General features: G+C 41.1%; 1 protein-coding gene across 1 annotated transcript in view; it reads right to left on the bottom strand.

The window, feature by feature from the left end:
• The window catches only part of LOC142487170 (dynein axonemal heavy chain 5-like), a 426,040-nt gene that overhangs the window by 131,192 nt on the left and 280,823 nt on the right, over nt 1–14,025 (bottom strand). Inside the window, exons 60-62 of the mRNA XM_075585972.1 lie at nt 6,423–6,590; nt 1,054–1,272; nt 595–771 (exon numbers count right to left, since the gene is read on the bottom strand). Coding sequence (XP_075442087.1) covers nt 595–771; nt 1,054–1,272; nt 6,423–6,590 — 564 coding nt within the window. The remainder of the gene's footprint in view (nt 1–594; nt 772–1,053; nt 1,273–6,422; nt 6,591–14,025) is intronic.

Genomic DNA, 14,025 nt, shown 5'->3' with positions numbered 1-14,025 from the left:
CTATCTTATATAGCACTGACAATGTACATTGTGCTGTACATAGTTTTGCATGTACAATCGGTCACTGATGCAAAGAGCTTACCTTCTAAATGCGGTGACCGCCAGACACAGGGAAATAAAAGGATTTGCACAAAGAGAGCTGACACTGGGTTTACCGAATTCAAAGGCCGTGTTGAAAGTAAGTCCTTGAGCACATTGTCATGTGATCTGAGAATGGATATTACCTGGATGGGAGACCACCCTGGAATATCATGCTGTGCGATTTGAGCGGTAAAGATTTTAAGCAGGATTATATTCCTCTTGGGTTACACTACAGTGTAAAATACATATTGCACAAATTATAGCAAATTAAATATTTACTAAGCTGTATTTTTCCAAAAGACACCTTTTAGCCAATTCCCTTGAACTGGCCAAAGGGGGTCGTCCAGTGCCAGAACGTTTCTGCTTAGTACATTTGGATCAAAGTATCCTAAGAAGGGTAAATAAGTAAATGTACTACTGTCTAGCCACAAATGTGAATGATGTCACAATCTCCAAAGAAATAAACTGTTTCAACATGATAAGCCCTCTAAGGTACCATTTCTGAACACTTACGTCACTGTATGGAATTCTATTATTGTTCATCTCCTTCTTCCACAGCTGAAGCAGCAGGTTCCTGTACTCCTGATTAAATGGCCCAGAATAAGAGAGGAATCCAGTGGTCAAAAGAACATCCCCAACTAACCAAATGATTTGATTCTGAAAGTTTTTGCTGCTTTCTGTCCAACGAACCTGGCAAGAAACAATAGAATGTCTTATTCAAATATCAAATGACTTTCTTCTGCTGCAGAAACTGCCCTAGAATTAATTTTATTATTTGCCATATGTGTGTGTGTTATATATATATTTTTTATTCTATATTCTTATATCTTTATTCTTATCAGTTTCAAATTTAAAGAGATGGGGTATTGCCCTTGGCACTTCATGCATTCAGTCTCTAAGTTATTAGGATGTTTGAATTAAAAGGAGTAGAGTTATCCACTTTGTGTTGTAATCAGTGTGTTTTCCCTTTACCTTTTCCCCTCCCAATCCTTCAATCAGAGCTGTTGCATTGACCATCTTCCGCCTACAAGCGTCAGCATCATCCAAAAGAGTTTGTTTCTCCCTCATGGCTGCATCATACATGGCTTGCACATCATCCAACTCTTTTTGTTTGGCATCCAGCTGTTGCTGCGCATTGTTCAGTTCCACTTGGGCCACAGCGAGTTTGGCTCCTTGTGATGCTAAGTTTGCCTAGAATGTATTGTGAAAAAAATGATAAAATCAATGCCATGTTTGTGCACTATAATATTTCCAATGGCAGAGACCTCACTGTCTAAACAAACATAATTACCTAAGAAAGCGTCACATTCTTGCTTCGTACATACTGGATGTAGAGTACACTATCTAATTCCAAGAGGTCTCATTTCACTCATTTCAATAGTCATACACTTGGCATTGAGATAGGTAATACTACAAATCCTAAAATGCTCATGCACAGAATTAGCTGTCCAGAAAAAGTTGGCGTTAAAAGATACTCTATATTTAAAATTGCAATACTGGTGACTGCACGCCGCATTGACCCAGATTAATTGAACAACTAGTTCATTACAAAACCATTGAAGTATAATCATGCCCAAAACAGTATTCCAATGAGAGGTCTTTCTTCTTCATCCACGTATAACCGTCATTGGCAAAACCAGTACAAAATAGGCTTATGATTGGACATTTATACAAGGGGTAACATTTTGTAAAATTCTGTTCAAACTCTCTACAAACTGTCAATCCAAAGCCTACAACTTTTACTGTCCATGTATCTGATTCCTCTTTTCTGTACGGTAGCTAAAGCTGCAGCAAAACTGTTATAATATTTTCACTTAGCCCCTAAATCCAAAGATACAAAAGTACAGTAAGTGCATGTTCCTGCTATACTCTCCTTCCCCCCTCTCCCCCCAATAAGTAAATGGGTGCCTTAAAGTTGGGCAACGCTAATGGGTTCTTATGCTTTATAAATTGGCATGATGCTGTAAAAGTTTATTTTTAGTTGTGGGGAAATGCTGTAACAACTGAAGCAGATACAATTGAGCATGTTTTCTCATGTGCATTTACTATTGCTGAAATTATACCCATTTTTCATTGGATCTGTGGCAGAAGTCAATAAAAACGCATTGAAAAGGATGATAGAACCAAGTGACATTTTGCATCTTTCGCACTAACCAGAATGAATCACAATATGTAATACACATCAATAATCAATTAGAAACACATCGCCTGAGAGCAAAGGCAATACCAGGGGAGTTAAAGAATGGACACGTAATCTGTTTTCTTCCATTAACCCAAGAGGATGCTTAGAAAGTGTGCGGATCCATTTATTATCTGCACGCTGCAGACAAATACCTTGTCACCTCTCTTACAATGAGATTTAATAACTGCACACATATTACAAGAAACTCTAAAGGCATTTTCACCCGAGTAACTGAGGCAGTAAAAAAGAAATATTTCCTTTCTCAGTCGAATCCTCGTAATCTTAAATAGGAACCAGTGTTCCAGAGAAGACTCCTGCATCTGAAAGTTTTATCATTTAAAAAATGGTGACATTGATGAAGATGAAGCTCTTCCAAAATGTTTACCCGGTAATTTGTCTGCAGGACTTGACAGCGAATTTATAATAAAAATATATATTTTCCAAATGTTTCTATTGTACAGCTAGCAAGAAAACATAGTCGTAATACTATTGCTTTCAATCACTTCAGTTTTGTGTCTCGATCTTTAGTATGCTTATGCACTGTCTACAGTGTACCTTTAGTCTCTGTTAGGAGACAAGTGAAATATAGGTTTCAGCTACAATTCAATGCTTATCACAGCAAAACTAGTATTAGTTGACAAACAGTCATTTTCCCCATGTGAAGAGAATGATCTTTGAGTTGTTTGTAAGTAATATAGATGTCATGAATACATTCAGGTATATTACTACTTGTGAATAACCTGTGACTTTGAAACATTCCAACAATTCACTGGGTGGCCTTTTATAGCCATGATGGAGATGGGCAGGAGAATTAGAAAAACAAGGAAATCACATAACCTGGTGGAATGGAAAACAGAACTTAAAAGGTTTTATGATAGTCCGTGACAGGAAGATATATATATATATTGATAACCAATGGTTGGAGAAGTGCAGTAGCTATAGCATCCATCTCTTAGACCCCATTACAACAGACAAATGCTGCCACTCTTAGTTAGGCAGAAAAGCTGCTAGGAGTGATAAGTGGAAGGCCACCCAATAATACAGTCTTAAATAAGGAAAAGCACATCTTTTAGAGCACTGATCACCCATTTCCCGTATCCAGTAGCTCAACAGGGAATAATACACCGGGCTTAAATCTCATCTGTGATGCCACTCTCACTACTGTAACTTCTTGACTGTTGAAGAGTCCTATTACCAATGGTTTCTAAACATCAAATCTATATCTATTTACTTTGGCTAGAACATCCTTTGTGAGTTACTGATATAAAATCACTAAATGAACAAAAGTGTAGTAGAGCCACTCTGCAAGTGTTAACTTTAAATCTGTTGAAGTACAGTACTGTACATTGAAAGAACTTTTGTTTCCATCAAGGACCAATTATTCTTAGTTCACAGTGGTATAATTCTAGCTAATCAGAAGAATATGTTTGCAAAGTAGCAGGGGGTGAGATGTAACTATAAATATATAATGAAATAACATGTAAAATGATGTAGCAAATCAGCAAAACGAACATCCACAGTAATAAAAGTGGAATATTAATTAACTAGTCAACACGGTACTGTATCTCCTCTAATCTAATTTCACAAACACAACTTTATAATTGACCAATACAAAGTTATCAATTCGTATAAAGTTAATTTTCACTTTTTTCACTTTCATCAAATACCTTATCTCCCTATATTTCTTGTGTTGTCTCCAACTATTTCTGTAATCACTACTGTATTAGCCTTATTTATTTATTAATAGACATATTTTATTTGTTTTAAAAACAATTCAATACCTAAACAATGAATGTTACAGGGGGAGGGGCATTTGGAAGGGGCGACAGAAGGGAGGAGTCTAGGATTCTTAGTTCCAGTCCGAATTTCAATGTGAGTTGGTGCATCAAGTCTAATTATCAACAAATCCTGATTACAATATTACAATACAGGTAGGTACTTTTTAAATAGATACAGTTAAGTGCGAAGTTTGAATCTCTGGCACTCTGCTTCATAAATTCCGGAGGATCCTAAAGCCGATCGTCCACCCCTGGTCCCAGGAGCCTATGGTCTCAGAGTAGGACCGTAGAGCTAATTAATACATGAGTCGTTGAGACTCACATACTGTGGTGTATCAGCCATGGTTGCCACACTTTCCGGAATCTGGAGCAAGAATCGCTTAGGAAACTTGACATGATTTCCATTTGGAGAACAGACCAAATTAGCTTAATTTATTTTTAAGGCACAAACAAGCCCTGCAGGACAGGGCATCTTCTGTATGATCTATGGTACATGATAGTTACCTGACATAGATAATGCAATGACTTCACAGGAGTTTGGCTGACCCACAGTCTAGCTACACAAATTTTAGGAACACATGTTTTAGTGCACTGGCAGGCTTGTTATTCACTACTTCGAATGCACAGCAATAATTCCCTACCAGCGGTTCACAAACATCTAGGGAGGTGCTCTTCAACTGGCAGCCAAATGTGGCCCGTGGTGGGCCTTCATACAGTATGGCCTTTGGATCCCCTGTCCTGCTTATTTCATACTAGTTTCTTAAGCAGATAAGTGCAGATTTTCACACTAATACTCACTTGTAAGTTAAGGTAATGTAAACATATATTATACAGATGTTATCAATGCCTGGAAAATGTTGAAAATTAAATGATGTTCAAGTCTTTCATTGTATCTAAAATTACATTGCAATAAGCTTGTGGCTCATATACTCCCTAATGCTTTATGATCTGCCCCCTATAGAGAACTAGTTGAAGAGCCCTGCCGTAGAGGTTTGTGAGGTGTCTCCAAGGGGTTCACACAAAAAAATTATGCAATGGAAGATCCAAGATGGTACAGTGGATTCCTGAGCCCATGTTTATTTATTTATAAAAAATATTTTAAGGCAGGGAAGGGTTAAAAGGAAAAACCCAAAAGAATTCCTATTTGCACTCACCTATACTATTAAATGGTTGGTAAAGATTCAATCCCTGGGTAAAAAACCCATATACCATTTAGTGATATACAGTAAAAATAGTTTATTAAACAGTTATGCAAAGACAAATACAAATTATTAAAAGGAACAGGGAATGGGTGCAGAGAGTGGAGTGCTATGTAATTTAGAGACACTGGCAGAATCCAGCTCTTAACTACTGGTGCAGTACAGCACAATTTCCTTTGAGATAGGACATAAACGCTTACCACATACAGGTTGGGTGTGTTAGAGGTCCTTTCCATGACTATGGTACACATACACCACTTGTAGCATGCAAGAACGTGAGCACAATAGGAGGGTTATGCATTAGTCTGTGAGGATATACCAATAGGTATTTGTTGCTGTTAGCTGCGTGCTAACTATACTAGGTCAGATTGAGCACTCCACTCTCTGCACCCATTCCCTGTTCCTTTTAATAATTTGTATTTGTCTTTGCATAACTGTTTAATAAACTATTTTTACTGTATATCACTAAATGGTATATGGGTTTTTTACCCAGGGATTGAATCTTTCCCAACCATTTAATAGTATAGGTGAGTGCAAATAGGAATTCTTTTGGGTTTTTCCTTTTAACCCTTCCCTGCCTTGACATATGTTGATAATTCCCGTATGCACCTCCTATCTATATGTATATATTTTGCGTACATTTGGTGAGCGGCAATATCCTCTGTTTCAATAAAAAATATTTTATCAGGAAATAATACATTGAGAGTTACCTCTCGTTTTCAAGCCTGTACTGGGCACAGTTATAACATTAACAATGTGAGGAAGCTCCGACAGTGATTGATAGCTATACCACCCACACAGGCTGAGATGGGGTTCCTAAGCACGGGCCCTTGTCATGAGCTCAGGACACTATGCTGCCTGGAATCAGTCAAATCGTTTGTTAGCAATAGTCTGGTGAGTAAGCAACACCATTGACTAATTAGTGGTTTGCTGAACAAATAGTTTGTAGCAGGAGGTTACAATGTAGAAAAAGTTGGGAACCACTGATGTTGAGGAGAGAGAAGTATGATATATTATATGTGATCACAAACACCGCTAAATACTACTCAAACAACATTAATACCACCATAGAGAACAACCACATGAAGACATTTCAGACTCTGTCCTTGATTTGAGCATTGTGAAATGAATTTAAATGTGAGATTTGCTAAATAAAGCAATAAGGAGAGCAATAATCCATACCTTCAGGGGAAGAACTTCTTTGTTAATTCCAAAGAAATACGCCATTGCCTGTGTCCACGAGCACAGCCCTGCTACATTCCCGCTCACTTTTTTAACAGATTCTAGGTTATAATCTTCCATGTCCAAATAGGGCTGGAGCAATTCCACAACCTCTTCTGTGATTGAGTCCTAACATAGCACAATATAAATACCATTATATTGGTCAATATAAATATCGTAAACATAAAACCCACACACTAGTTTTAAATATCCCTATCTCTTTAAATACTGTTGTTATCTTATTTTCTCCTTATTTTTATAAATACATAAAACAAAATAATAGAATACATTTATGCCTGAATCTATGTAACAAATGCAGGAGCTAAGTTGCAAAACATCTTGACAAGTGTACAATTTAAAAGCAGGATGGGGTTTACGGTTCTTTTTCTTTGTGACAGTGTTAAAAGTAAAATCATGTTATTGATGAAGAAAAGACAATTGATGGATAAGTAGATATTTGTGTCACATAACTTCATCAAAATTACAACTTTTGCTCCACAAATGACACGATGCGCAGATGCCACGATTTTGATTATAGGGCCATATGAAAGAGAAGCAAATCTGAACACTGCCTGGAATTTAGGAATAAACCATAAAAACCTACTGCTTTTCACTGACATACTGTACAGATGTGTCCAGACTTTTCTGTTTTCGGCCAATAGGAAGTCGTGACATCATCCGGTGCGGCTTCCAATTGGCACATGACGCGGAAAATGTAAACTTGCAGCGATACCGGCAAGCTATACAGAGGTCTGTATCTTGGGAAGCAGGGTGTTCCCGGAGGTAAAATGAATAGGGTTCAGCTCTGAAAACCGCATGCTTCAATCACATGTAAAAAAAATATTATAAAATCGCATGAATTGGTCCTTTAAGAGCTGCTTGGGAAGACACAGAGAGAGACTGCTTCTCTCTGTTCTCCCTGAGCAGCTCGTATGAACTGGTGACTGCCTGGCAGGATTAACGCTGAAGTTGGTCTGATTCAGAAGCAGGGACTCCCACATAGTTAATCCTCCTGGGCCACTTTCCTTTTTCCGGGGTCGTAATCACACACGGCTGCAGTGCAGTCCCGCGGCTGCACATGATTATGGCACCGAAAAAAGTAAGTCTTAACAAATCTATATAAACTGCAGCAGAACAAAAAGAAAAAAAAATAAGTTGCGTAGAACCAAAGAGCAGATCACTATATCTTGGCCAAGCAAACAATGACATTTTACGCCTTTTCCAGACAATTTTCAAAGATGTTTCTGACAATCAAGCTGACATCCTCTGTCCATCAATAGCAAAAGAACTATGCTTGATGAATAGGTGCTTCACACAAATGGCTACTTGACAGACCATTAACAGCTATGTAGGAAATGTCTTAGATGATAGCCAGAACAAAGGATACTAAAATATTGGGTTTAAGGATGTGAGTAATTCCTCTCCCACTTGCACTGTAAACAATAGAAAATAATTAGCAAAGTGAGAATCATAAAAATGTTATGCAGAGCTATAGATATAAATGTATATCCTAAATGGTGTAATCCCACAATAGCTTCCAAATAAAAACATGATGGTAGCTGGAAAAATGTCAATGTACATTACAGTGCAATATACAGTAAGGGGTTTATTGTAGTAGCTTCGATGTTATTACTGCTAAATCGAACAATTTAGCATGACCCCACCTCACAGTCTGACATTTGTGTTATCACGGTATTCAGAAAGAGCTATCGCAAGTCAGAAACCGTGAGGTAGGAAAATGCTAAACCGCTCGGGATAGCAGTGTCCTTATCTCAGCCTTTTTCTACGTTCTGCCCGTGCGGTCTGCCTGCAGCCTGTAAGAACTGCACAGAGAAGGTTGCGGGAGGGGTTAACCCCTTCACTACCATAGCGATGGTAACCACTATAGTAATGAAAGGGTTATTCCCTCCCACTACCCACCCGAGAGTCCCAACCACCCACCCTGGGGCAACTGCCCCCTTTACCCACACCCTTTACACCCAAGAAACATTAAAATACAATAACCCTACTACCCACCCCTTCGACTATTGTATTTTATTTAATAGTGTATTATTATTGTGTAGCCAGGGTCCCTCCGGTCCTCCTGTCTCCCGGTTCCTTTCCCCCTTGCGTGTGTGCTGCTGCGGGGGTGAGCACGTTCCCGGAGGCTCACGGTGACATCAGTGGCAGGGCGCTGCCATCTTTGATATCCTCGCGCGTGTGCGGAGGCTTGTGAAGGTACAGACGCGAGGCGGCGGCCATTTTAGTGTGGGAGAACTGGCACAAGAGGCGCTCTGTAGCGCATGCGCAGTTAGGGCGATGCGGTGGCCATTACAGGGTTGCACAGGCTCCGTGGAGAGTAGCGGCGGCCATTACACAGCACGCACGCGGCCCTAATGTCAAAGAGGCCCCTAAAGAACTACAATTCCCAGCAGCCTCTGGGGACTGCCCTTTCATCCCTATCACCTGCTGCATTTAAGCCAATAGGGTTTACAGATTCTCCTGCAGCAAAGGAGATACAATGTTGCGTGCTGGAGTCAGAAAGCTGACAGTGGAGCACGAGTGTGAGAGTGTCATTTGGTGCTGGGATAAGGTAGGGGAATGTGTGTGTAGGGAGCAGTGCTTCTACACTGGGCCAGGTTACCCCCTAGGTCCCAGCTAGGCCCAACTCCCCTTCAGTTTGTGGCTGCTTTAGGGAAGGCCCCTTAGGTAGAGACCTTGCCCTGATAGCAGTCAGCTTAGTTAGGGACACATCTGCAGTGCTGTGTGCTCTGACAAGAAGGGTCAGTGTTGCTGTGAATCATTCTCTGCAGAGCAGAGACAGAGACTGTCTGAGCGATGAGCTTGCTCAGAAGGAGACCCCCATCGCTGAGGCTTCGGCGCTGGACACAGACGGGTCCTCTTCCACAGTTCTGCGGTACCCGGTTGCAGGAGAGCCGGGCAGGTATTATCCAAGTCACCAAGTGCACCACCTATACACTTCATCTTAGTGGGCAGCGCTGTCCCACACGTGGGTGGGGTTGTGGGACTCTTGGGACTTTGGGTACAAGGACTTTGGGTACAAGGACTTTGGGAATACGGTGTGGGGTTAAGGCCCTGCGAGGTGTGTGGATAGTTGTGCTTAGTAGTGTTACAGGGTGACACTGAAGTTATGTACTGTTGATGTCATATTGTTGATGCATGTGTATTGTGTTATCTGCCCATATAGTAAACCTGTGTTATATATACCTTGGTGTATGTGGTTCATATATGTGGGTCCTGTGTAGGGTACATTCTACACTCCTAGAATCCTGCACAGGTGGAGGCGTAGTAATTATAAGATCGTTCCAGAGGATACACCCCAGGCTCCGAGTGGCGGAGGTTCAGGCCTCTTGTGAGCCTAACAGGTATTGCACCACACTGGTAACAGATGTAGATTTCCCCACATGGTCCCTATCTGAGATTGGGGGGGGGGGGGGGGAGGAGGGTTAAACCGTTACAATTGTTTTAGGATGCCCATTAACTGCCAATGTGTTTACTGTATCTATGCCCCTTTCTGGGTATAGATAAGCACAGTGACAATCAATGCATTTTTTGGCAAATGCTTGTTTTAATTTAATTGTTTTTCTTGCCCATTCATTGCCATTGTGGCAATTCCATTGTGGGCACCGTTTACCACAGCCACAATCAATTGGTTTATTGTCCAATGCATGTTTTTATTTAAATGTAATGTGTATTATTTTGTGGTTCTTTTTTTTTAGGCCTAAACACCCACCACGGGCCAAATACCACCTTAACGCACCCAACTACCTCCAATAAACTGGGCAATGGTATTTCACCCCTTCATTACCTTAGCGTTAGCCGCTAAGATAATGAAGCTGCCTAAAATGTATTTTTATTACATAGGATGAAAGCAGGCGGTCTCCAGAGCTGGTATTAATGGGGGGCAGCTCCTGAGACACCCGGCTTAAATCCGATGCAGTAAAAATAAACATTTTCTTCAGAGTCCCATCACAGATCCTATCTCGTCATTCTTGAAGTGGCGAGATGAGAACATGTGAGTTGCTTACGAGTTGCAGCCGCGATGTGCATCTCGGAGCTACAACAATAGCTTGATATTTAAAAAAAAAATTGAGTTTGAGCATTTTTTGAGCTCCGACAGGGTTTGTCTGTGCAGGAGCGCTACCGATCGGGAAGAAGCACTTCTTGAGCGAGTTTGGCTTGCTATCGAAGCAAGGGATGGAGTTCCCACGCTCTGATTGGCTGGCTTACCATGTGAGTCCGGCCATGTGTCATTTCATGACGTTTTCTTAAAGGCAATAGCAGCAAAGCCATTCTGATTGGCTGTGCTGGCATTGCCTTTAAGTGATGTCATCAATTTTTTTACATCGGCCAAAACACATGGTTTTCACGGCCCAATCAGGGCCGTGGGAACCATATGACGACAAATGTGACGTCATAGGCCTATAAAAGCCTATGTCGTCTCATTTTGAAGGCAGATGCCGAGGAGGACGGACCTCCTCCTGAAGATTGAAGACCAGGGCGTGGCACCGGACGTCAAGAAGACCCCGGAACAAGGTATTGTAATACAGATTCACTAAGAATAAAACTAGTACAACCCTTGATTGTCATGTTTTATTATTTTAATGTTAAATTTATGTTTTTTTTCTTTTATGGGTTCCTGTTCCTGGATCGTGTCGTGGATTGTTTCTTGGATTTCTTCGTGGCTTGCTTCCTGGATTGGTTCCTGCACTTGTTCTTGGATTGGTTCCTGGTTTGGTTCGTGGATTTGTTCCTGGATTGTGTCGTGGATTTGTTCCTGGATGGTGTCGTGGATGGTGTCGTGGATTGGTTCGTGAGTAAGCTGATCAACGGGAGTCGGTGGGGGCAAGTAATGGTAAGTTAAATAAAGAAATGTACTTAATGTAACTGTTTTTTGTGTTGCTTTTTCATGTTTTCATTTTTTACAATGCATATCATTTCTTCCCACTGTATGTATGTCTGTATGTATGTGTACAGATATATATACAGGGTAAGAAATGATAGTGTTGTTAAAGCTTCTAATTCTGTATTGTTAATCATTGTGGCTATGCATTGATGTGTGCTAAATGTGTTTTATTTTTAGACAGATGTAAGTTTTGGGCTTCCAGGCCGTACAGTAGGATATGGAAAGCCTTGCTTTATTATATTGTAATTGTTGGTGTACTTTTGACTATGTTTTGAAGTTGTTCTCTGTTAGGATAGCTTTAGTTCATTGTGTAATTGGTATGGATGGTATTTTAATTGTTTAGGGATGTAATTGATGTGTAGTAATTCATTGATGGTGAGTTTATTGTATTAAATAATATACTTCTTGTGATGTATGGCGATTTGAGTGGCATTATTGTATTGTTAACATTGATTTGCAGCGTGTACATGCAGTTTACATGTTATGCTACATGTATACACTGTAAATGCAATGTTTTATGAGGCATGTGAGCCTACAGATTGAATGATTAAATGGAATTTGGTTAGGCAATTGGTTTTTATTTCACTGAGGATGTTATGCATAACTGTTGTAGGCATTGCAGGATGGCTTCACCCCTTAATTACCTTTCAGGTTAGTACCCGATAAGGTGATTAAGGGGTTCAGTGTTATGTTAATGATATTGAAATGTTGTGGCTATTTCTAATGTTGGCAACGGACCCCAAGGATGATGCTGGCGACGGAGACTTCTTATTGATGAGGTTAGTACAAGTTTCTTTACATTTTAACGTTATTGAATGTGTTTAATAATGGCCAAATAATGTATTATCCCTATGTGGATAATAGTTATTTGGCACATTATTGTACTGTATGTGCTGGGGGAGGGGGTATTAGGCCCAAGGGTATTTGGTAGGACTCCCCTGTGGGTATTGGGTGAGGGTGGTTGGGGGGCTTTGTGGGGGAGGGTATGTGGGTGATGGTGGCTTAACCCCTTAATAACTGTAGCGGTTAATAACCGCTATGGTGATTAAGGGGTTAGGGGACATTAATTTGGATGTTGTAATTCTTGTGTTTGTTTTGCAGAAGCGGATGGGGCATGGGCAGGATGACGATGAGGATGGCCTTCATCGTGGCAGTGGGACATGGGTGAGTGCTATATGTATTTAAAGTCTTTATTGTTGTGTATGTATTGTAAATGGACAACTGCACTATTATCCATTTGTGGATAATAGTCATTCTGCCCATTACTATACTGTATGTTGTGTATTGATGCTATGTTTATTGGGGGCATTTGTCCCCAATAAACATGCTACTATGCGTTAACCCCTTCATTGCCTTAGCGGCTATCCGCTATGGTAATGAAGCAGCATTAATGTATTTTAATAATATTGTGCGGAAGCAGGAGGCCCCCTGAGCTGAAGCGCATTTATTTGTGGCTCAGAGACCCCCTGCCTCCCGAGTTACAGGCCCCGGTTTGGGCCATCGGTTACAGTGTGGACGCCATGTTTATTGCGGGGACGCTATAAACATGGCGGCGACACTGCCACCCGATGACACATACCGGGGCCTGTAACTCGGGAAGCAGGGGGTCCCTGCTCCACAAAGCAATGCGATTCAGCTCAGGGGACCCCCTGCTCACTGTACAGTATAATTAAAAAGACATTCATGCTGCTTCATTACCGTTGCACATAGCCGCCAAGGTAAGGAACGAGTCTTTATTGATGTGTGTGTGTTTTATTTATACTGTACATGTGCAGAGGGTCTCCGGAGCAGAACAGCGTTGGTTTGAGGTCCGGGGACCCCCTGCCCCCCGAGATACAGGCCCCTTTATGGGGTGCCGGTATCCCTCTGGTTTGTTTACAGGTCGCGGTCACGTGATCGGGACCTTTAAACGCCGAGGGATACCGGCACCTCATAAAGGGGCCTGTATCTCAGGGGGCAGGGGGTCCCCGGACCTCAAACCAACGCGGTTCAGCTCCGAAGACCCCCTGCACATGTACACTATGAATAAAAGTTGTTTTTAAATACTTTTTTTGGTGCCGAAGTTTGCGCTGAGAGAGCGGCTTGTCTCTCTCAGCTGCAAACATCTATCGGCACCAAAGGTTTATCGGGAGCCTTATCGGGAGCCAGGCTGTATCGCCACAGCTCATCGGCAGCTTTGCTTTCGCAGTGCTTCAGCAGGGATCGGAAGGATTCGGCCCTTACTGAATACTGCGAGGGCAAATCGCCCAAAAAAAACATTTTCGCAATTCGTGCCGAAAATTTTGTATCGGGGCTTACTGCATGAGGCCCTAAGCCCCTAAATGTTACATCTCTTTGGTACTAGTTTACTAAGAAATAGAGAAAGTGGCGATATAAAAAAAAGTACTTTTGAAAACACAGCTTCACAGTGGACCAAATTGATCTTATGACAATGATATGCTTAATGAGTTACTGTAACACTGGGTGACTGATGCCTTCAGAAAATCAGGCCAGTATAATATTTTGTTTTTTTAAATCCTCTGTTTTCACTTGGATCTGGAGGGAAGAGGGAAGTGATGCTCAATCATGATTGCTTCAATGCCTCAATGATAAAATAGGCAGAATTACTATCACCTAACAAGTAACCAAAGGGAAAGACAAACAGTTCAACGGAGAAAT

This window comes from Ascaphus truei, chromosome 2 (genome assembly GCF_040206685.1).
Source record: "Ascaphus truei isolate aAscTru1 chromosome 2, aAscTru1.hap1, whole genome shotgun sequence".
Taxonomy (NCBI): Eukaryota; Metazoa; Chordata; class Amphibia; order Anura; family Ascaphidae; genus Ascaphus; species Ascaphus truei.
Note: the sequence above shows the minus strand (reverse complement) of the source record. Positions and strands in the feature narration are given on the sequence as shown.